This window comes from Eufriesea mexicana, unplaced genomic scaffold, assembly GCF_001483705.2.
Source record: "Eufriesea mexicana isolate 0111107269 unplaced genomic scaffold, ASM148370v2 scaffold572, whole genome shotgun sequence".
Classification (NCBI taxonomy): domain Eukaryota; kingdom Metazoa; phylum Arthropoda; class Insecta; order Hymenoptera; family Apidae; genus Eufriesea; species Eufriesea mexicana.
This window is the reverse complement of record NW_016908738.1, coordinates 1269176-1291192: the sequence shown is the minus strand read 5'-3', so window position 1 is coordinate 1291192 and position 22017 is coordinate 1269176. Positions and strand designations below refer to the sequence as shown.

General features: G+C 34.0%; 3 protein-coding genes across 8 annotated transcripts; 1 reads left to right on the top strand and 2 right to left on the bottom strand.

Moving 5' to 3' along the window:
- Positions 1–1006: 1006 nt before the first annotated feature.
- Mau2 (Mau2 sister chromatid cohesion factor) lies at positions 1007–4031 on the bottom strand. The gene is made up of 8 exons (XM_017897788.1): positions 3469–4031; positions 3023–3202; positions 2675–2953; positions 2357–2603; positions 2033–2280; positions 1756–1961; positions 1483–1685; positions 1007–1413 (listed from the first exon to the last, which is right to left on the bottom strand). Exons 1-8 carry the CDS (start codon positions 3691–3693, stop codon positions 1217–1219), a joined length of 1785 nt encoding a protein of 594 aa, XP_017753277.1. The 5' UTR covers positions 3694–4031; the 3' UTR covers positions 1007–1216.
- A 1073-nt stretch (positions 4032–5104) lies between these two features.
- On the top strand, positions 5105–11832 carry LOC108545939 (uncharacterized). Of its 2 annotated transcripts, none has more exons than XM_017897789.1 (3): positions 5105–5339; positions 6072–6189; positions 9234–11832. In XM_017897789.1, exons 1-3 carry the CDS (start codon positions 5190–5192, stop codon positions 9422–9424), a joined length of 459 nt encoding a protein of 152 aa, XP_017753278.1. In that variant the 5' UTR covers positions 5105–5189; the 3' UTR covers positions 9425–11832. The 2 variants fall into 2 exon arrangements, with proteins under 2 accessions (XP_017753278.1, XP_017753279.1); XM_017897790.1 differs by lacking the exon at positions 5105–5339 and adding an exon at positions 5372–5467.
- A 733-nt stretch (positions 11833–12565) lies between these two features.
- On the bottom strand, positions 12566–20373 carry simj (transcriptional repressor p66-beta simjang). 5 transcript variants are annotated; one of them, XM_017897782.1, is made up of 9 exons: positions 19563–20373; positions 17047–17115; positions 16353–16636; positions 16030–16255; positions 15656–15944; positions 15434–15499; positions 14712–15145; positions 14330–14631; positions 12566–14252 (listed from the first exon to the last, which is right to left on the bottom strand). In XM_017897782.1, the coding sequence occupies exons 1-9, from the start codon at positions 19568–19570 to the stop codon at positions 13996–13998; spliced, it is 1935 nt and encodes a 644-aa protein (XP_017753271.1). In that variant the 5' UTR covers positions 19571–20373; the 3' UTR covers positions 12566–13995. The 5 variants fall into 5 exon arrangements, with proteins under 5 accessions (XP_017753271.1, XP_017753273.1, XP_017753272.1 ...); XM_017897784.1 differs by having other exon boundaries at positions 15665–15944; XM_017897783.1 differs by having other exon boundaries at positions 16353–16633.
- Positions 20374–22017: the final 1644 nt, after the last annotated feature.

The following is a 22017-nucleotide window of genomic DNA, read 5'->3' as shown; positions in this document are numbered from 1 at the left end:
GAGCATAGTATATTCGAAATATCAATATCTTGTTAATACTTATTTCCTCTATTTTCATCAATTCATATTTTTTCGTGAAATGGTTTAATTTTACTAGAACTGACCTTTCGATATATAAATTTATAATTTTTGAAATATGCACCCATGTATTGTATTTTTAATCCATGTTGTCTATTTCTGTACCATAATAATTTTATCAGTCTCTGTTTAAAATATAATTCAAAACATACTTGCCAATGTGCTATATAAACCTAAAAAATTGTACGAATCATAAATTAAAAAAATTATATGGATAAAGTCAGCTATGATGTAAAATAATAATATTGTATTACTCTCCTATGCTTAGTATGTCACATTTGAATAACTTTCTTCTAGAGAGCAATTGAGATACAAAGAAAAATTAATTTGGTCAAAAATAAAGTTCTCCTTTGTAATAAATCAAATTTTCCAAAACTTAAATAATTAACATATCTTTTAATGTGCTCCTTTTTATTTAAGCACCAACAACAAATATTCCTAACGTTCTGTCATATCAAAATCTATCACTTTTATAGCATAAATTAAACATTATCTTGTTTTTAAAATAGTCTTTGTGCAGTAATATGATAATTATATTGACAGATGCACTTAATTACTTTGATACTCGGAATAACAGCACTGTCCTTTTTCCGTTTTCCCTTCTTTGCAGATATACACTTGTGGGCATAAAAGTTTCAAGATAATTTACAATTTACAAAATAATAAAATATATCAATATTTTATACATATCTTCACTTTTTTGCGTTTTTCTGTGACATAGAAAATGATTACAATAAATTGTTTGTACAAACTATATATATATATATAGAATAAGTTTCTATAAGTTATATATATATATAACTTTTATGAAACTCTGCAAAAAATGTCTATGATTTTTAGTTGCCTGAAAATATTTAGATAATAAACAATGAATTTGGATATCATTTAATATCCAATTGAAAAATTAAATGTTCTCTTGGAACTAAATTGAAATAAATTTTCTTCTTTGCGATGCAGCCAGTTTCATTTTCTCGTTTAGGCGAGCTTTGTTTTTCTCATTTTGTTTCTATCGTTATTTCTCGCTTTATTGTTCAATCTACAATCTGATAACAAAATTGTACAAACCTAACACATTTCTGTGCTCCACCAAATATTTTACACATTTCGATCATACAAGCTATTGAATTTTTGGATATTATTAAAGAATCGCTTGTGATGTCGAAGGTGGTGGATTACTTGGCAAGGCAGGCACTGGCCCATCAGTCCATTGTATAAGAGTATGTTCACCCATCTGTGTACTTTGGAAGTGATCTTTCAAAAGCGTTTGTGAAAACGTACAATGCATCTGATATGCTTCACTTTCACGATTTGGATCCCCACAAATTCTATACAAATCTATCAACAAACATCATTTATTTGAAAATTAAGTTTTTCTCATTTGTATATATTCCAATTCATACTTACCTTTAAGTATAGCAGTAGCCCATAATTGTACATGAACGTCAGGTATTTTAGAAGCTAACTGCATTGCAGGTGTAACCATGTTCATAGATTCTCTGCTATTTCCTAAGGAAAGGAATATATGTCCCAGAAGTACAAGACTACACGAAGTAAGTCTATTTAAATCTTCAGAATTGGCCATTTTTAGCGTTTCCCGAAGGTATCTCCTATAAATATATTCATACATTTAGTTATTTTTAATCTTTTTAGAAAAATATTTAAATTATTAATTTGTACTTTGCTTCGTTGTATCGTGCTCCAAAAAACGCCTGAAGACCCTGAACATAATATGCTGCTGCCCTTAAAGAGTGTGAATGAGATGGTAAAGATTCAGGATTTATTCGTTCTAATAAAGCACCTAAATCTGCATCTCTTTTCGTCCTAAGGTATACTATTGCTAAGTTTAAGTTTGCAAAAGTCCACAGTTCCCGTTCTTGTGATGTCTGTAAAAAAATATTTGATATAATACTATTAAAGTCATATTCTGTAGTATTTTACTTGTTTCTTATCATACTCTTAAAGCAGCTGTAAACTGTGCTTCTGCAGCTTCCATACAATTCATAGACATTGCATATAATCCCAATAAAGCATGTAGCTGTGGCTTATGACCTTGAAGTAACCTCGGTTGTCTTCTACAAAGTTGACAGGCTTGAGAAATTTCAGCAAGAGCTACACTCTTATTTCCCATTACTAGCCGACACATCACTATATGCTCCAATAACATCAGTTGAAAAACAGAAAGTATAGGTTTGTTATCAACAACTGTAAAATAATATAAATATTAATTACATTATAAAATTATAATAGAATTATTAAAATAATAAATTATAATACTTACTTTTCAATTTTTCAATTTGAGTTAGTGCTTTATCTGTATACTTTTGAGCTTTATCCATATAACCAGCTTGCATTGAATGCATAACTGTTACTAAATAAACCAAAACATATAAATGATCCTTTGGCATCCATATAAACATATCTCCAATATTTGAACCTGTGACTATTTCATCTGCTGGCCAACTGGGAGACATTATTGTTTGTATACTTTGTTGTAATTGTTTTAAACATGGTTTTACACTTTTAACCTGTTAAAGGATAGATAAATAAATTATTTAGGTCAATTTATAATATTAAAATAACATTATTCACTGCTTACTTGTCCTGCCATTAAATAATGACAGACTTGAAGTACCAAAAAATATACTTTTAAATATTCTTTTTGATGTGGACTACCCTGCCAATTTTCAACATGATGTCCAGCTGAATTTAACAGGGGATGAACTTCAGTAAACTTTTTGTCTATTAATAAAAGCATACATCGGCTCAATAAGAATAATACTCTTGTATAACTTGCATTGCTGATATGAGAATAATCAACACCTACTGCAAGTAAACTACTAGCTGCAACAAAATCTTTTTCCGATGCATGTATTTGCTGAAATATAAAAATATTATTTCACAAATTTTTAATTATTGACATTAATTACAATTATTAGTAACGTACTGCAAGTTGGAAAATAAGTCTACAATGCCAATATACATTGTGCTGTGAAAGTTCTATGGCCTTCCGTAATATTGGTTTACTAAGATTTGGTTGCTGTTGTTGTTCATATAGTTCTGCAACTACACTTGCTGCTTCAAACTTAACATCATCAAAAGTGTTTATATTTTGACTCAACCGCCACTAAAATGTAATGTCAATATTATATATCCATTGATATAATCATATTTACAGTACACTCAACTATTACCTAAGTATATCGATTAACACAACAACAGATCTTTAATAATTTTGTATATTACATTAGCAATGGTACCAAAATAAAAAGAAAGGTTAGAATAAAGATAAGCAGATCTATGGTGTTTTAAAGAAAGTATACAATAATGATAAAAGATAACATTTAGCAATTAATAAAAGGTAATTACAATACAAATTATATTTCAACTGACCGCTTGTTCTAAATGAGACCGCGCCAAATCGATGTTTTTGGTATGCGTAAGAAGGATATTACCAAGTTGAAGATGAGTACGTGCTTCAACTCTTGGAGGTGGTTTAAAATTAAAAACTGCTTGCAAACACTGTATACACGATTTAATATTTGGCGGACTTGAGGTCCGAAAGTTTTCTGCTAGTCCTAATAACGATAGATACCAAGCGTCCTGCGAAGACGCCATTTTGACATTTCACGGGTAAAATCTCCAGCCGTGATAAGACACGGTCACTAACTTTACGCTGGGAATTGAATTACACTTGTAATGGAGCCTGATCACTGTTTCAAAGAACGTAATTGCAATCACAACTCAATTTACAAGTCGGCGATGTCTCGTCAGATGCGTTTCCCCTGGAAATCGCTTATTGCGTAATGTTTACATACATATGTAACGTGACATTTTCTACATTATTGCTTAATATTTTTTTGTACACATACAGAGAATCTTCATTTGCAGGCACAAAGAATTAATATTTGGATAATAAAATGAATTTACATGTATATCGACATTACTCATTTTAATATTTTCTATGTATGACGATAGTGAACGATATATCATTATCTTCGTTAGAATTGTAATCTAACTGAAACTAGGTAAATATCGTTTTTCTATTTCCAGAGTATTGACTTTAAAATAGTAACTCAAAATAATTCAAATATAGAAAGCACATGAATATATAACATAAATAACAGCAAGTATCATACAAAAAATTTATTCAATTTTAATTATTATTCAACATTTTTATAAGTTTTCAATAATATTTAATAATAATTATAAATAATAACTTACTATCCTACATAGTAATTCATCAATAGTATAATAATATATTTTACTTTATACAGAGACAAGAAATATAATAATAATGTAGTTATAAATAAATCATTTTGAAAGCTGTTTCGAATTTAAATATATATTCCCTAGATTTAAAGAATAAAAATACTATAGTAGTGGTAAGATTGTATCACATCACGTGATATAAAATAAATGCATTCGCCTTTTTTTCATTTAACATGAATGTATTCATATTACATAAATAACAGAACTATAAAGCTTTTGTATACAAATTTGAAACACTACTTGCTTTCAAAGAAATATTATGCACTAATAATTTATTATAGCATAACGAACAATTTTGATGATTAACCTCCACATATAATCTCACGCATAAAACGCGTACTTTTCAGTTGAAATCTCGTTACGACAGAAGTGAAAAATGAACATGCAACCAGAGAAACCTCAATTGTTATTAAAATAATACAATTTAAGCCTAATTAAAAAAGCTGAGAAATTTAAATAAAACAAATTTCTGATTATTACATTTTTCGAAGTGTCATATACAGTCATATACGATGTAATGTGTAACGTTTCAAAAATACAGATTAAATTGTTAGAAATAAATTGAAACCTTTTGTTACAAAAATAAATCATTAATTTAATTAAGGTAGTTTGCGAAAAAATTTGAATGTGAGTTTTAGAGATTAATCGCGATCTTTAATCTAAACGACTCTATTTCATGTCATGTTTGTGTTGCAATATAGGATATCCCCTCCATGAGATAAAACGTTGGCGAAGTTAAACTGTCGGTGCGCTTCTCTACTACCTGACCATCAGTCGCAATTTCAAATTACCCAGGGCGAGGTGTGAGCCTTTTTCGTCGCGCGTGTATTCATGACGGCGTGATGTGTTCTCGCGGTGCGTTACTGTTTCTTTGTTGTTCGTTCCTGATACTGACCGGTTACCGTTGCGAGGAAAATGTCACCAACGTTACGGAGGAGAACGCGTTAGCGAAATTAGTCAAAATGTTTTCGAAGCCAGGCGCGTTCAAACGAGTGAGCTTTAAAAATTATAACCCACTCATGTATTTTTCTAAAAAACGTGAAATACATTAAAAAATATTGAAAAGAAGTTTCACAAAAATCAAGTAAAGTTCTATATAACAGAGGGGGTGATAATGAGTGTATGTCACAATTGTTTTGTAACAATTTTTGAGAAAATGTGATAGAAATTTTAATATGCACAGATGGAAATTTACTTTATGAATCAAGCTGATTTTTACAATGTAATTGCCAAAAATGCAAATGCGCAGTTTAAACACGTAAAAGACAAATCTGAATTAGCTCGCTGATAAAAGTACCGCCACTTTTCATTGCGTAACAAAAATTACAAACGAAAAACATCTACGCATATGTGATTCCGGGTTATATTTTAGAATTTTAACTGAACGAATATACTATAACTGACGTTTTATCGAAAACCCATAAATTATAATTAATATGTTTCCATTCTAACAGATTTCTATCTGAATATTTTCTTAAAAATTCACCAATAACGAAAGTTCAAGAAAATTGGTTCATTATTTCATCTCTTAAAATTGAATTCAGAATACTAATATTTTAATTAAAAATTAAAGTAACATTATATATTAGCAACTAAATTAACAATGATATAAAATTAAATATTAAAAAATTTATAATTTAGGCGACTCGTGCTCAACACAAAATATGTTGCACTATATCTGGCTTATTCTCTGAATACAATGAAGCTAATTGATTGATTTCCAGATCAATGCGATACTTGGTGAAAATTCGATTGAGGAGTCATTTTCGTCTTGTCCAAAAGGCGAAGAAGGTCTTGAATGCAGAAGAGCCGAAGCCAGACGATCCGTCGATTGTCCTCAAGGTAATCGCACAAAGGATTTCAAAATTCCATGCACATACACGCTGTAACACATAAACACATATGCATTGTAGAATCGCTGCATAAATACATGTTTGCATTCCAGTAGAATGATAGTAACCACTGTTATCGAAAGATACCGCTTTCCGCGATGCACAATAGAGATTCTAACCTTGACATAGCCACTCCCAGGCATTGTTTCCCCACGTTAAATGCAGACCACCACGTGAGAGCGTTAATTTACAAATTAGATCCAATATTTGATCGAACGATGTCACCTTGTAATTTTTTCGCGTTTGGCTGTATTTACCATGCAGCGATAAATCACTTTCTCGAAAATGATGCTTGTACCGGTTGGGAAACGACCCTGCTTTTACTTTGGAAACGTGCGAGTATATAGGTTATGGTAATTGTAGGGTCATACAGGGTAACGAGGAAAGTAAAGTGTGATGATTATTTGACGAATTGTAGAGAAAGTTTAATGACTAGTAGAAATTATATGTATTCTTATACTTGGAAACGTCATTTGCATTATTTTAATGCAATTTGAATGGAATAATTGAGGTCAAATTTTTTATTTTCCTTTAGATATAATTAATATAAAATAAAAATTTAAGATATTTGAAAATGTTGAGTGTATAGGCGCATTGGGAAAATATTGAAATTAATTTGTTAATTAATTTTAAAATTAAGATTAATTAATTAAATTAAAAATTAATTAATTTTTCTAATATTTGATATTAATCAAATAAATTTTTGCATAACTGCACTAGTGTAAAAAGATGTATAATGATAATAAAAAGAAATACAAAAATTTCTAACTTTTTCTAGTTTCTTAAAAATTTTTCCTTTACCTTTTTTGTAATTTGTAAGAAATTCTGTGTGCAACATATCAGTACTTGTAATTTTCTTTGTAAAAGTATTCCACCAGCTGATCCTAATTATTTTATGCAATGTAACATTAACCCTTCGCGGTTGAAGACTTAGATACTGGCCTGGCAACACACTTTCACTAACAAATAACAACTATTTCAATACAAATCACCCACTTTGCTTCGCAAAATTTTATTAAAAATAATCAGTACATATATTAAAGCCACTCCTACGTGCACATTGTTCGCATATTGTTACCGGAGAGCATGCATTCACGAATCAGATGCACTCTATTGGATTCAACTGAAATAAGTAGAAAGCGATTGAAATTCGATTAACTTTACTTCCTAATAATGATTCACGGAGACGCAATAAATTACTTGTCCCGGAATTATATTTACATATCTTGGAACATTTTTATTTTTGCTTCAAAGAAGCGAGCATAATATTAATTATTCGCATAATATTGACACTTTCGTCACTTACCACTATAAAATCATTTCATTGTCATTTTGAGTTTTTCTACTAAAAAATATTTGTAGTTTTGCCAACATTGTAATTATTACAATCTAACATATAATTGACTTAAAAGAATATATCAGAGTCACTTATTCAACAAAACATTCCTATCTCTAATCATAACCTTATAATTAAACAACGTGTCTAATTCATCGATAATGAAGAATATCTGACCACCAAATAATCTTATTCACAGAATCAGTTTTAATTTTTAATTGTATATGAGATTATCCAAAGCAATAAGTTATCTCTTCAATAAAGAAATAACATTTTCATAGAATTCACGGTTACGTTGAAATTCAAAATATAAACAGAAATTACTTTTACCATGCGTGTCCTTGCAGTCTTTTTCCTAGAGGGATCTGCATCTATAGTCCGCCATTATTTTTATCGGCCGAGCATTTGTAGCATCTCATGTCCCTCCTTTCACTACTCAACATTCAGAGCAATAGTGATTTAGTGAGCGAATCATTATTACATGCAGAGGACATGTGCAATCTTACTGTGTGTCTAATTATCTTGTCGCGCATGCAACCTCAAAGAATTGACAACCTACACAACATCTTGGAATATGTATCTTTTTTCTACTTTTCAAGTGAAATATGCAAAAGATTGCAAAATCGAGACTGAAAAATTCTTGTTATAGGTTAAAAAAGGTATTTTTAATATTTGTATTTCTTGTTTGAAATTGACGAATAATTAACAGATTAAATAGGAGTAATTGATAAAATTGATTTTAATTTTTAGTTATCTATTGTAGATAAAACATTAAGTCGGTCTCCAGTTAAAAATTGTTCTGTTACCATAAAACTTTTTACTAACGTAAAAACATAACGTCAATGGAAAATTTATTACCGTCTGCAGTGTACATTTCTATATCTTCATTGAAATTTGCATCGATACATGGAACGATTACATTCTTCTTTTCGATCATTTAACAAAAAATTAAATCATAAATGGATATCGTTATAAGAGGATAAAAACGTGTGTTTTGTCATCGAACGAGACACATCGAAAGGATCAGCGGCTCGTCTCGATTCTGGACCAGTTTCCACGTAAAAAATACGCACGTGCGGTGTACACGATACGTGATACGCTTTACCTTTATTTCTCTTTTTTCCCCTTTCGCGTTACGGTTATTTAACGCACGGAGTCAAATATCTCGTGATGTAAGTGTCTTGCGTGAGTAACGAAATAGCGATGAATCGCAATTGAGATGAAAGGATAGGCAGAAAAATTGACATAAGAAACTACTCTGTAAGAAAGATACACCTCTTTATGTAAAATAAGCTGCAAAGATTGATAGTATCAAAAAACGTTTTTTAAACGTTTAGACGTTATCTAATACTACCTAACATACTAATGTAGAAATCTAAATTATCATAAATTAGGAAATCATAATTAAATATGTCATTAAATAATGAAACTGTCAGATTGGACTAACCTAAGGAACGTAAACTTAACCACTATTAACGTTTCGCACTATCTACAGGAACTTGCATCTAAAATATCACTGGCCCAGGGTTGATTGACATTATTACTGATTCACATAATTTTCAATTTCTTCAACAATTTATTGAATTGAACAGAAGATTGGCTAATAAATGCTGCACAAATTTCGTCTGTGTTTCAATGTTTTCTTTTACCTTTTCTAGGTGATTGTTATTGTTACAATTGCGCCGCAGCTGGTCCTGAGTTATGGGCATCCTGTTGCCGTGAAAGCTTGCGATGCTGTTCACATCTCGCGGCAGCCTGTCGAACCTGTGACCATCCGACGTTGTATCCATTTTGCTCAAAACACTTCAAGAAATGTTTGGTCGAATTTAATGAAAAGAAGCAAATTTAACATCCAGTCTCTACGTTTTCAAATCTTCGTTCCTCGCAACTAACGGGGACACTCAATATTTTCACAAAGTGTAAAAAGACATGACAATAAGTTATTATAAATGATACTTTCTAAACTTATAATCGGAAATAAGAGAGAGAGTATTCCATCGAATGAAGATACGTTTCTTCACACGACAACGGTAATCGTGGCCATTTTTATGGCACTTTTGCGCGTTGATAAATCACGAAATTAAATGCTTAGAAAATAGTAACGCGAGGGGGAAGGAGTTAGATTCGCTTAGTCTAACTCAATCGTATCTTGCATAAGTTGAAAGTTTTACGTCGAGTTTCTAAATATAGCGCTTATCTTTCGACCCGCTAAACTGGTCCCCGTTTCATTTTTTGCCACGTTACATTTCGCACCGGATAGGGCAGTGCGAGACGCGAGACGCCGCGATAAATCGTACCTGAACTCGAGAAAAACTCGTGTACTTCTTTTCTTTCACGAAACGACGAACGTAGGGGACAATGGCGGATTCGTTGCAGAGAAGAACCAATAGAGGGGAGCCATATTGTTTAATATTTCTATAATAATGGCTCGATGATAAGAACGTGTCCGTGTACAGAAGAAAAATGATGAATAAAAAAAAAAAAAAAAAAAAAAAAAAAAAAAAAAAAGAATAAGAACAAAAGGAATAGCAGAGTTTGTAATGATGAAATTCTTGAGCGTCCTTAGGTCAATGTACAAACATAGTAAAAAATTAATGGTATCTCCTAAAGGCTAAACGATCGCAGGCCATTAATCCGCCGCTTGTATCTTAACGATTATTGAGAATGTGTTCGAGTTATGCGATTACTATCCAAGCGATAGACGAGACGTAACACAGGTAATTCAAGTTACACATTTACACATCTAAATGTTTCGTCGATCGAAACGCACGAAAATGACACAACGCTGAAGATTCGAGAAAATTTTTCTCTTCGACGGATTTGTTTTTTTTCCAGTAACTTTTTTTTTCATTCTTCTTTTACATGTAACATTAAAAGCTGACGTTTCGAAAGTACAAATAAATCATCACTCTAGATACAATCATTGATAAGCTTTATTCGTGTAGTCTCCAGAGTATTCGGTAATCTGTACTTTTTAAAACTACTAATCCTATAAATTGTGGGGGCAGAGATTCTCGTCAGGTAGCCAGACTTAAAGATAGAATAATACGAATTCAATTTCATTTCTCCTTTTCTGTCTTTGGACGTAAAATTTCAGCCTAGGGAATTTTTTCGTGTACTATCTTTTCCCTATTTTTCGAGCCATTTTAGCGTGTTTTCTTCGTCCCCACTAAATATCGGACCTCGTTTCGTTACACAGCATTTTATTTTTATTTTTTTCCCTCAAATATCTTATACAGAATATTATTCCGTGATGTTCGAAGTTCTATATTGCTTTACCTATATTAGATCGAAAATTCGATTTATTTCATTTTCTTTGTTGTTTCTCGTTTCGTTCGTTTCACACTACCGCCCTGCGTCGAACTTGCAAGTATAAGTATTTTTCGTTTACTCTTTCTCTTTCGTATTCTCCGAGTAGAAAAAAAGTTTCCATTTTTTTTCTTATTTTTTTCTTTTTCTCCTTCGTGTTTAGAATATAAAATTAAACTTTCGCACTTGACAGTGCTTTCAGTTCTTAAATCAGCACCACACATAGGTGAAAGACAAGACTAGAAAGGAAGATAGGAAGAAACGTAGTTACTTTTTTTCTTTTGCATTATTCGTTCATTTTCGTGAACCCTCGTTTCGCGTTACCACGTGAAAAAATGCAATGCGATTTTTAAACGTTTTCCCATTTTCGCGCAAGGTTCGTCTTCGGAGGAACGTAATCGATGATTGGCTACAATCTGACAAATCGTCGATCACACGAAACATCTTACGCGATTTCGGCAGTCGTAGAAGTGATGATGCATTATGTGCATTTTTTTTCATTCGTTTGTTTGCTTTTTCCTTTTTAATTAAACAGAACACATTTGTCATGAAGAAAGGGAGGCTGGTGAGGAAACGCAAATATTTAATATACGCCATGATAGCAGTGAACATAGAAACGCAGTCCACATTTTGCCTTCTTACTGGAATCACAAAATTTTCAGGAAAAATAAAATTTGTAAAATTTATAAGGCGAACATATATATACATGTAATGATTGATTGGTAACACGCGATAGTTAAATCAACTTATTGGTTATGCATAGTTGCTTTGCGTTAAAAGACCACGCACTCCCTCGCTTCGCATAGTTGTGACGATAAAATACGAATAAACCCGCTTTTTTCGTTTCTATTTTTTCCTTTTTTTCTTTCTTTACGATCAGGAGGATGACAACGGTAGCGCCCTGGCAAAAATGACAATTGACAACGATGATATTACTTCGATTCTCTTACACAAAAAACACAGATCTTGATCTATTATGCGATCGATAGACTTATTACGGTGTACATGTATATCAAGTATGAGTTCAAAATCTATCACGTAGTACAAAGAGAGATTGATTATGCTATTTTTAGTTTATTAACTTGTATCATATACCGAGAAATATCAAGACTACAGTTAACTATATATTTAGTGATTCGGAAATTGTGACCAAGATCGGTTGGTTAGCCAGTAATTAATGAAAAATCAGATTATTTAGAGTGGGGGTGGTAATAAGTATTGCTTGGGATGTGTGCCGGAGAGATTTTGTTTTAACTCTTTCTTTCTTTTTTTTTTTCTTTCTTTAAAGTGCAGATAAGTTTTTTTTTCGTTTTGTCTTTTTTTCAGAAGAGAGGATTTCATAAAAATTCGGCGATCTGCCACTTAATCGATTTTTGTTTCTTCCTTTGGGAAAAACTTCGGGTACATACGACCTGTTTAAATTCATTAAATACTTTTACATCAATGTGACACATGAAATCAATCGCGCTATTATTAATAATTTACACCTTAATCGACAAATTTCCTTTTCTTCTTTCTTCCATTTTTGTATAACAGATTTTTATATGTATATATATATATTTTATATTATATTTATGTGTATATATATGTATATATACATACATATAAAATATATACATACATACATATACATATATATAAAATATATATATATATATATATTTCTTTTCCGTTTCACGTGTTCTTTCTTTTCCTTTTTTTTTGGACTTTTTCTTTTCGATTTTTTTTTTCCTCCTTTTTTTTCAATACATCCTGCATCAAAATGAGCCTGAAGAAGTTTTACCTTGAAATTCCTACAATTTGTGCGCGAATGACATTCGTGTCACCCTATTTTTTAAAAACATGCTGAATGCTCATTCTCTGTCCTCTTGTTATAACGACAAAAAAAAAAAAAAGAAATAAAAGAAAAAAAGAAAAACGTTACTATCACACCCACATTCGTTTTTTTTGCTGACTATATCAGTGACACACATTTTCTTACGAAGATCATTTGCTTTTTTCCCTTTTTCTTTCATCAGTAGTCTACAACTTGCTCTCTCATTCGCTCTTACTCTCGCTCTTTCTCTTTTCTTTCTCAATTATTATAACCGCCTTAAAACTACTCATAGTTTGAAGAAAATAAAGAGATATACACAGAGTACAGGTACCGCCGATGGTTACAAAAATTATTCAAACCAGCGACAAAGATTGACTTAACTATAATTATCAAGGGCCTAAAAAGATCCCACTTTTTTCAACTTTGTTAATTGTTGTTTTACGCACGTATTTATGCGTGCGCGCTTTCTCTCTTTCTCTCCCTCTCACTCTCTCTTTCTTTCGTTCACTCTCTGATTATCACTACTATTGTTAATCAACCAATTTTTTATAATCGCATAACACTTATTACTGTCCTTAGTGCCTTATAAATGTCCACTTGGTTCTTTATGTAGATATAATATATATAATGTAATAATTGAAGCAATTATATTCATTTATGTGCGTCCGAGTTATTATGCACTTACTCCAATTGATTGACATTCACCTATTATTCCTTCACAGTACAGTTAATACCAACATAGGGTAATCCCCCTAAAAAAAGAAGAAAAAAAAAAAAGAAACACAGATACTGATCTTTTAAAAAACCAATCGAAGAATCTTTTGTATGCTGGCCTTCGGTTAAATCGTGAACATCCTTTCGTTTTCTCTCTTTGAAACCACGAAGAAAATTACGATAATTATCATTCGTGTATTACAACTGAAAGCTTAGGTTTTTTGAGACAATAAAACGTTGAACCTTCCGGGTAACAATCAAAAGTCACACTCACACATTAATGCATATTCACAAAATGATGGTTAAAATCTCCCATTTTCACAATAATACAGGAAGTGTCTTGTCCCATTGTTCCAAGTTTGAGCTTCACTTTGTAAATAAAGATACCAATCATATATCAATTGGTACATTATCCTAGCAATGTTATGAAAATGTGACATTCATCACACTTCATTAAAGATTTTTATTTAGTACGATGTTCTGGAAAAAGAATACGAGTATCATTGCTTCTCAATATTCTCTAACACAGCTCTGCAGTTTCATTTATTTGCATTTACTGGTCGATCCTTAAATGCGTTCGGTTACGTTTTCCAATTGTGTGGATGGGCGCGAGGTGGAGCTTGGTTGCCTTGCGCCTGAGATGCTTGCGACGGAATCATATCAAGCAAATATTGACGTTGCAAGTCTGCCGCTTGTCGCTGTAATTCTGCAAGACCTTTTCCGCCAGCTTGTGCCATTGCTAATTGGTAGGGATATAATATCGAAGTAAATGGTGGCATCATGTGAGCAGGAAGGGGTTGATGAGGTGGCAAACCTGGCACAGGATTTTTTGCCAATTCTGAAAATAAAGTCAATCGCATTTATTTTTAACATATAATGTATAAAGTTTCAATCACAGCAATATTTTGAATTTACCTCTGAGCAATTGTTGCTGTAGGGCAGCTGCAGCAGCGTGATGTGGGCTAAACTTTCCACTTTCTGCCAATTTAACCAGAGGATGATCTTGTAATTTCGGTGCTGGTGGAGTTGGTGCTAGCGTTGGTGCCGGTGGAACTTGAGGTGGAGGGGCTGGTGGTGTTGCTACTCTTCTCGTAGGAGTAGCCGCTTTAGGAACTGGTTTTGGAGCTGGAGGGTCTGGACTTGGACACGCTGCTTGCGCCAACCTCTGCTCTATTTCTTGTTCCTGCTGCAGTGCTTTTACGAACGCTGTCTTTAACCTATATGTACATTTACCATGTTAATTAAGGTAACAAAACGTGTTACTAAATTTTTATTTTATAGATTATAGGTTATATACCGATTAGTATGTTCTGCTTTAAGAGCCTTCTTAACATTGGTCGTTACACAATGTTCGCATATGACCCTAGGATCACGACCTGCTGGAGGTCTTTGGAAGGTTGCATGTTGTCCTCGTGGACCTTCTTTCTTGCCACCAGTTACGGGCTTTTCCCATTTCCACACAGGTGTAAAATCCGTTTTGCATTGAGTACATTCGAATGGTTCCGGAGGTGGTGGAATAGCGGGTTCTTTAGTGATAAAATCAACTACATGCTCTAGACCCACCAAGTATATAAATTCGGTATTAGACGGATTTGGCACGAAGTGCATCTCCGGTGGTGGAGGTTTCGGAGGTGGTATTTGTAACAAAGTCTTCTCAAGTTGTTTTCTTAAAGCCAACTTGGCAGCCGCCTGCCGTTGTGCAGGAGTCTGGTTATCATCCCTTGGTCTCTCCTATAGTTTCAGAAATAAATATTAAATACACAGAAATGATAAAATTTCTAATGAATTGTTTGTAAGTTCTCTATAAAATAAAATATTAATGTTACAATAAATAATAGATAAAAAAGAAGAAAAAAAAAATAAAAAGAAAGAAGATAGGAAGGAAAATGGAAATATAAGTGGGTTAAACACAGAAACCAGAAATAATATGGTTAAGAAGGCAAGAGAAAGTCAGCATGATATTTAATAAAGAATCAGATTGACAAGAGACTAAACATATACATTGACTAGTGGATATACCTGCTCTGAAATCACAGGTGTGCTTAAGGATGCGGTGGTTTTATTTTCTTGAGATCCAAGAAGCAGCTTTGTGTTTACAAAAACACAATTATGGTTATTTACATAGTTCACAAACAATGTAAACAAGTATTTGTAAAATATAATATATACATATAATTGTAACACTTTAAGTAATATTCATTTATAAAATTGTATATCTATAAAAAAAAAGTCATTTTGTACCTTACTTACTTGATGTGCTGGAGTGGGTGTTGGATCTTTTGTAGACCTTTCAGTTCTATCTGCAGGTGCATGATAATTTGATACATTTGGTGTTGCACTAGGTGGCCTGCCCCTAGGATGAGGTGGTTGTGGTATGACCATGTTAGGTGGCATTCCAGTACTAGAAGTAGAACTACGACCAACTGTAGGTGGTAATAACATTCCAGGAGGTGGAGCATGTAAACTACTGCTCCTGCTTGGTGCAGGTTGTCCTTTAAGTGAAGCTGGTGGTCCTTTGTTTGTCCTATGACTGAAAACCAGAATATTACTTCAATAAGCAAAGATTAATGGTTATTACAATATTTTTACAGAACAAAATTTAATTAGACTTTTACCTATGAGGAGTTGGTTGTACTGTAACTGGTGGTGGTAATTTACTGGGTACTTTGGGTACAGCAGCAATGTTTTCTTTCAATTGTTGAGATTGCCTTAATTTCTTCAATAATACCAATTTCATTTCCTCAGATCTAAGTTCCTCCCTTAATTTTCTAAGTGTCCTCTCACGTTCAGCCAATTCATCTGATGACAACTCTTTTATTGGAGGCAAAGGAGGCATATCACCTAATAAATAAAATTTTGTATTGTTATTAAGTATTAAGTTATATAATCAAGGTATGATACTGAAGCTATAAATAAATGTGCTATTTTTATAATTAACCTTCATCGCTGTCTGCATTTCCATTCACATAACCATTTATTCTACGTTCATCAGGACTTTCTGCATAACTTATTTCAATTCTAGGTCTAAGATTACGGCGTGTTTTCCTATCATCTCCAGACTTGGGAGCTAAAATGCCTCTTGCTGCATTTTGAATATTACGTGCTTCTGGTATGTTGCTATCCACATTCGGACTCGAAGAAAAATGAACACCTAAATCTAATGGAACTCCTACATCACCAGAGTTGATAGTGATCGATGGAGAATTTCTTCTACCACTGCTGCTGAAAACATATATTACATAGAGAAAAAAATTATGATGACAAAGTTAATAATTTAATAAAGGAAACAATATATAGCTCTATATATTGAATGTAAAAATAAACATGAAAAATATAAAGAATTTTATTATCTTAAAATAAAGAATAATCTACTTTGATGTAAAACTTGTACTTACTATCAGTGTTAATCAATACTAGTTTTAAAAACTGTGTTATAAACTACTATAACATATTATTTATTTCAATTTTAACAATTGCATATACAATAATCTGCCAATTTATTATCACAAATATGTCAACAACAATAGCTTTATATTGACAGAGTACTCAACAATGTATCTTTATACAGTGCTATGTTCAATTAATTCAAAATTTAAAAAAAGAGGGAAAAATCGAGGTTTCTTTCAGTTTACCTAACACTCAAGTCCACTACCGCATCTCCGTCCAAATCCATGGCTTCCATTCTTTCAAATGCAGCAACTCTATAAAAACCCAGGAACGTATTTATAACTAAGATTTATTTGACTCGTTTTAATTGAATCGATTTTAATAATAATGACACGGCGAGTATGTACGCTAGGGAAAAAAACACTACAAAGAAGTCGACACGAACGGTGAGACATCATTTCGCAATGCTGTGATTTGAAAGCGATAGAAAAGATTCACCGGAATAAAAATAACTGGGTTACCAAAATCTCCGTTCGAGCATTCCGTTCATATACACCGGAGCATCGTGCTCTTCCCTCTTTATTTCGAGCAGCAACCGTCTCAGCTTGCGAAGGACGCAATCACAACACAGTAGCACCACCGGTAACGCGATCAACTCGCGGGCTAAAACGCGCGATAAAAGATCGTGTTCGCTTGCAAGGCAATCGGCCGATATCCACGGAAGCAATGTCCTAACCTAACCTCCGTGGAATTCAAAGACGTTCAAAGAAGAATATATGTTCTTCAAGATCGTACACGAGGCAAATATTGGCGCGCTTTACTAAGCCGCCGGCAGCACAATATGCCGCGTGCCCTTTGCTTTCTCTCTTTCACGAAATTTTCGCAAGGAAGTGGCGGTACGAAATCGAAGAATTGAATTTGATGCTTCGGAAGTGGCGTCTCGGCACAATGGCAGCTAAGCGTAGCGGTACAAGACTGTGGAAGGGGGAGAGGGGTGCCCTGTACCGCGAGGGGAGAGGTACGGTCGCACATTAATTATTTCTCCCCTCACCCCGTCGACGGTCTACCCCCTACCGCACGAGTTAGCCACTCACCCACACGAGCGGCATCGGAACGGGCTAGAAACCAATCTCTTTCTCTTTCTCTCCGCCTCCCTCCCACTCTTCCTCTTTCTCTCGTTCTCTCTCTGCGGATTTTCCCGAATTTCGTCTCCGTACTTCTCCCTTTCCCTCACTCCTCCCGCACCCTTATGCCCTACGGGAAATCGATTTTTCGACGGAGTCCCCACTGCCGGCCTTCCCGACCGGAGGGACGAAGGAGTTGCAATGTTTTTGCAACGTATTTGATATCGTCCACGCATCTCGTAATTACTATTTTATCAAGAAACCGAGCGCGACCTCTAGGTAATACGACTTTATTTACTACATACTTTTTTCATCCTTATATACATATTGATACGTCGAAGGATTGCTTTTACAAATAAGCTTTCTTTTTTTAAATATCATGTAAGCAACGTTTTCAAATCCTCCTAATGCAAAAGAATTAACTAGTTCACGGAGTTTCTCTCGGATCTCCCGCCTTGCACACTTTCCAGATCACGTGACGGTATAGGATCTCTAAACTCTTGAATTGATGTCACAGCATTTTTCATTCATATTTCATGGTTTTACTATTTGGTCTATAGAAAAATAATATATAAAAGTAAATCATATATAATAACATTAATGTCTGTTTTTTCATTAAATGTAAAATAGTGATTTCACTTAACTATATATTTCTTCTAAAAATATTGAAATATTCATTATAAAAACTTCCTATATTATTTTTAACAATATTTTTTTCTCCTATGTTAAATGAAAATGTTACAAATAAAATAAATGGTACAAAGTCCGCAAAGTAGTTCGCTAATCCCAAAGCGACCTACGACAATCTTGTACTTTCTTCCTAACCTAATAAACGTACGCCACGGTTACAATAAATCGGCAAGTTAATTTTATCGACAAGTAAATTACCGAAAATTCAGCTAAATTATTTCATGTAAAATAAAAATAGTACATTATCACCTGTACTCAAACAAGTGAACCAACATGTGCATACAATTCAAAAAGTAATTATAAAAAATAACAAATGCAACATAATCATGTAACACAGATTCATAAGAATTCAACATCCCAGGTTTTATCATTTTCAGTACGTTAATAAATTATCAGCGCAATTCTGTTAGATCATCAACGAAAATATCAGAATTCGATGATGGAACAAGAAAAAAAAGTCAAAATCATTCGATAGCAATTAATCAGGCGTGCGACTGAAAATATCAGTGGCTCAGTGTCGAACGAGCTGTACACGAACGCTCGCTGGCGACGTGTGACGCCAGCTCACACGACACGGCGACACGCGACTCTTTATGTTTCCGCGTGCACAACATATTTGCTACTACATTGATAATCGCACCTTCTCTGGAACGATGCACGGAGTGTTTTGACCCCCACACACGCCTACGCCTCCCGCGTTCAGGAAGGCACACGTACCTGAGAGGAGGTCAATCAAAAGTTGGTCCGAATTTGTGTAAATCGCTTTGACATACAAGTCAATTATACACAAAGCGGGCAAACGAATGAGCGGTAGATAAGCAGCAGACAACCAAGCAGGCAGGCACGCTGTTAGGCAGACAGTTAGGCAGGCAAGACGGTCGGTCGCTTTCCACTCCACTTCACTCCACTCCACTACGATATATTACTCTATACTATCGCTTACGTACAATGACATGGCGCACACCACATACCGCAGTCAGTGTACGCATACACTTCACTTCTCTCGAGTGTCCCTCCCTATCACGAGCACACTTCACTGCCTCGCGATCATACACGCACGATTTCCGCATGTTTCCGTGAATCTTTCTCGTGTGGCATATCCGCGCATCGTTTATCGTATCCTCACTCTACCTGGTCCGTGTAACAACACGAAAACAATACACAACTCGACCCGAGGGATGACGTGTGCCAACGGTAACCGCGAAAACGATCGTCACGATCGTGAATCTCAGACACAACCTTGAGCTGCTACCTTCCGCGCAAGGAGAAAAAATTCACACCGCCTCTGCGCAAAAATTAACGAGAGTGATTCAATATGGCGGCCTTGTCCGCCGTTGATGTCTTCCCCTCCTCCATCGCTCGTTTCGCCGGGCATCGTCGCCGTCGTCACTCCCCTGCCCCTGTCTCTATCTCTGTCTCTGTCTCCACATCGGAGGTGTAACGCTGTTGGTAAGGAGAGGACGGGGAGCTGGGACACGGGCTCGCGGAGAAGGGGAGGGTGAAGGGAGGTAGACAGTGGATCTTGTCGCCCCCGTTGGCCCCCGGTATCGTTTGTCGGGAAAGCGCCGCCAGCTACGGGGCTTACCGGAAGCACCCCACGGACTTTGTAAATGCGCTACGAAAGGGGCTTGACAGTCGTCTAAACAAATCCACGTGCTTCTGCGCATTCCCTTCTCTTTCGATCCTGCACCGGTAACCGCCAATCGGGCAACAGCCACGACATATTGGAGGGCATTTCAAATCGATGCAACTTCAACTTCACCGCATTAGTTAAGAATTTATCGTTTCGTAAGGTATTCCACTTTCGTATCAATATTTTAAACAATATCGTTAATTAACCTTTTTCAACAGATAGAATTCTGTTTCTAATTACTAAACTTTTATTATAGAATCGATATACTGTTCACTACTGCGTCTATTCGTATTACAATAATTTGATACTTTGAACTTGGAAAAGGATGACGAACGAAAACGTTACTGTTTAGTTGGGAGTTGACATTGGAACACGTGACAAGAGATAAGTTGTAATCGGATTAATTATGATAGAATGGGAAATTGAAAGATAACACTTTAAAGTTCAATTTAAATTGTTTATTCTTACACACGGTAAATTGTTAAGAATTTTTCGGAAAATATTCCACATGAAATAATAGTAAAGAAATTACACCAACGCAAAAACTGTTTATTTGGAGAATTTCCTAATCATATCTGTATCTTTATCAATTATCGATGGGTATCAATAGATAGGATAAAAACAGACAGGATCTTTTTTATGCCATGCATAATTTATTAATCGATTGATACATTTTTAAAAATTGATTGATACTTGTGAAAACATTTGATTTCTATAATCGAAGAAGTGGTGTAAAAATTATAGACCGGCGTACAATTCTACAGGATGTTGGAGTTGAAAGAATACTGATTTTGTTTTTTACGCGACGGTACAACGATTTTGAATGTTACAAATGCTCGTCCGGAGGTTACGCAGTCTACATACGGAGACAGAGAAAAAAAAAAAAAAAAGAAAAAAGAAGAAAAGCTGAAGAATAACAGAACGAACAACCGTTAACGATTATGGATAATTACGATATAGCTGCGTTACAATAATCGATTACCATCGTTCATGCTTAATGTTCCAACGAATATTTCCAGTTTCGTTGCATTAATTTCCAGCTATTATCGTTATCACGTAACAAATCGAAAAATTATTAAAAAAAATTAATTCTTCTCTTGAGTCTACATTACGTATTTTTTCGGACCAGAAGGTAGCACTTTTAGAAACACGAAGGAGGCAGCTCCACTGACAAAATAGAGGAAACGCCGGTGTTATAACTATCCGGAAAAACAACAGGCGTAATATAGAAAAAAAAACAATTAATAAATATAAATATTCTGTAGTAAAGAAATTAGAAAAATGGTACTTTCAAAAGGAACATTTACATATTACGCCATGCGGTCATCCGCACAATCATTACCGTTCTATGTTGCACAAAAAGAATCGAATAATTACACGGGCAACCGACAATTCGACAAAATTCGAAATTTTCCTTTTCTCCATTTTAAAAATATAATAAAAAATATCCAATAGGAAAAAATAATTTTTTTGTACGAAGATTGTTGCAAGAAAAACATTTTGATTGTTGCACATATATGAATTTCTAGATACACTGTGAACTTATATTAAATCCCTTTTCGATGTTTGTTTATTGTTCAGCTGCTCATATTTGTGTGCACCTTCAAGGTAGTTACAACCGAAATATGTAGATAGAAATACAGATAACACGTTGAACATACTCGTTCTGAGTAAAATATATGCGCACGCGTGTGTGTGGGTCTGTGCGGGCGTGTGTGCGCGTGTAGTACATATCTATAATATAATATACATATAATATATATATATAT

Excerpts from the sequence above, each read along its gene's own strand:
- Mau2 (XM_017897788.1), bottom strand. The coding sequence starts at position 3,693 with ATGGCGTCTTCGCAGGACGCTTGGTATCTATCGTTATTAGGACTAGCA. Across the intron at positions 3,203-3,468 it reads GGTCTCATTTAGAACAAGCG|TGGCGGTTGAGTCAAAATAT; the intron begins GTCAGTTGAAAT and ends ATTACATTTTAG. Across the intron at positions 1,414-1,482 it reads GGCTACTGCTATACTTAAAG|ATTTGTATAGAATTTGTGGG; the intron begins GTAAGTATGAAT and ends GTTTGTTGATAG.
- LOC108545939 (XM_017897789.1), top strand. The coding sequence starts at position 5,190 with ATGTGTTCTCGCGGTGCGTTACTGTTTCTTTGTTGTTCGTTCCTGATA. Across the intron at positions 5,340-6,071 it reads AGCCAGGCGCGTTCAAACGA|ATCAATGCGATACTTGGTGA; the intron begins GTGAGCTTTAAA and ends ATTGATTTCCAG. Across the intron at positions 6,190-9,233 it reads ATCCGTCGATTGTCCTCAAG|GTGATTGTTATTGTTACAAT; the intron begins GTAATCGCACAA and ends TACCTTTTCTAG.
- simj (XM_017897782.1), bottom strand. Across the intron at positions 16,256-16,352 it reads AAATGCAGACAGCGATGAAG|GTGATATGCCTCCTTTGCCT; the intron begins GTTAATTATAAA and ends TTTATTTATTAG. Across the intron at positions 15,945-16,029 it reads GTACAACCAACTCCTCATAG|TCATAGGACAAACAAAGGAC; the intron begins GTAAAAGTCTAA and ends TCTGGTTTTCAG.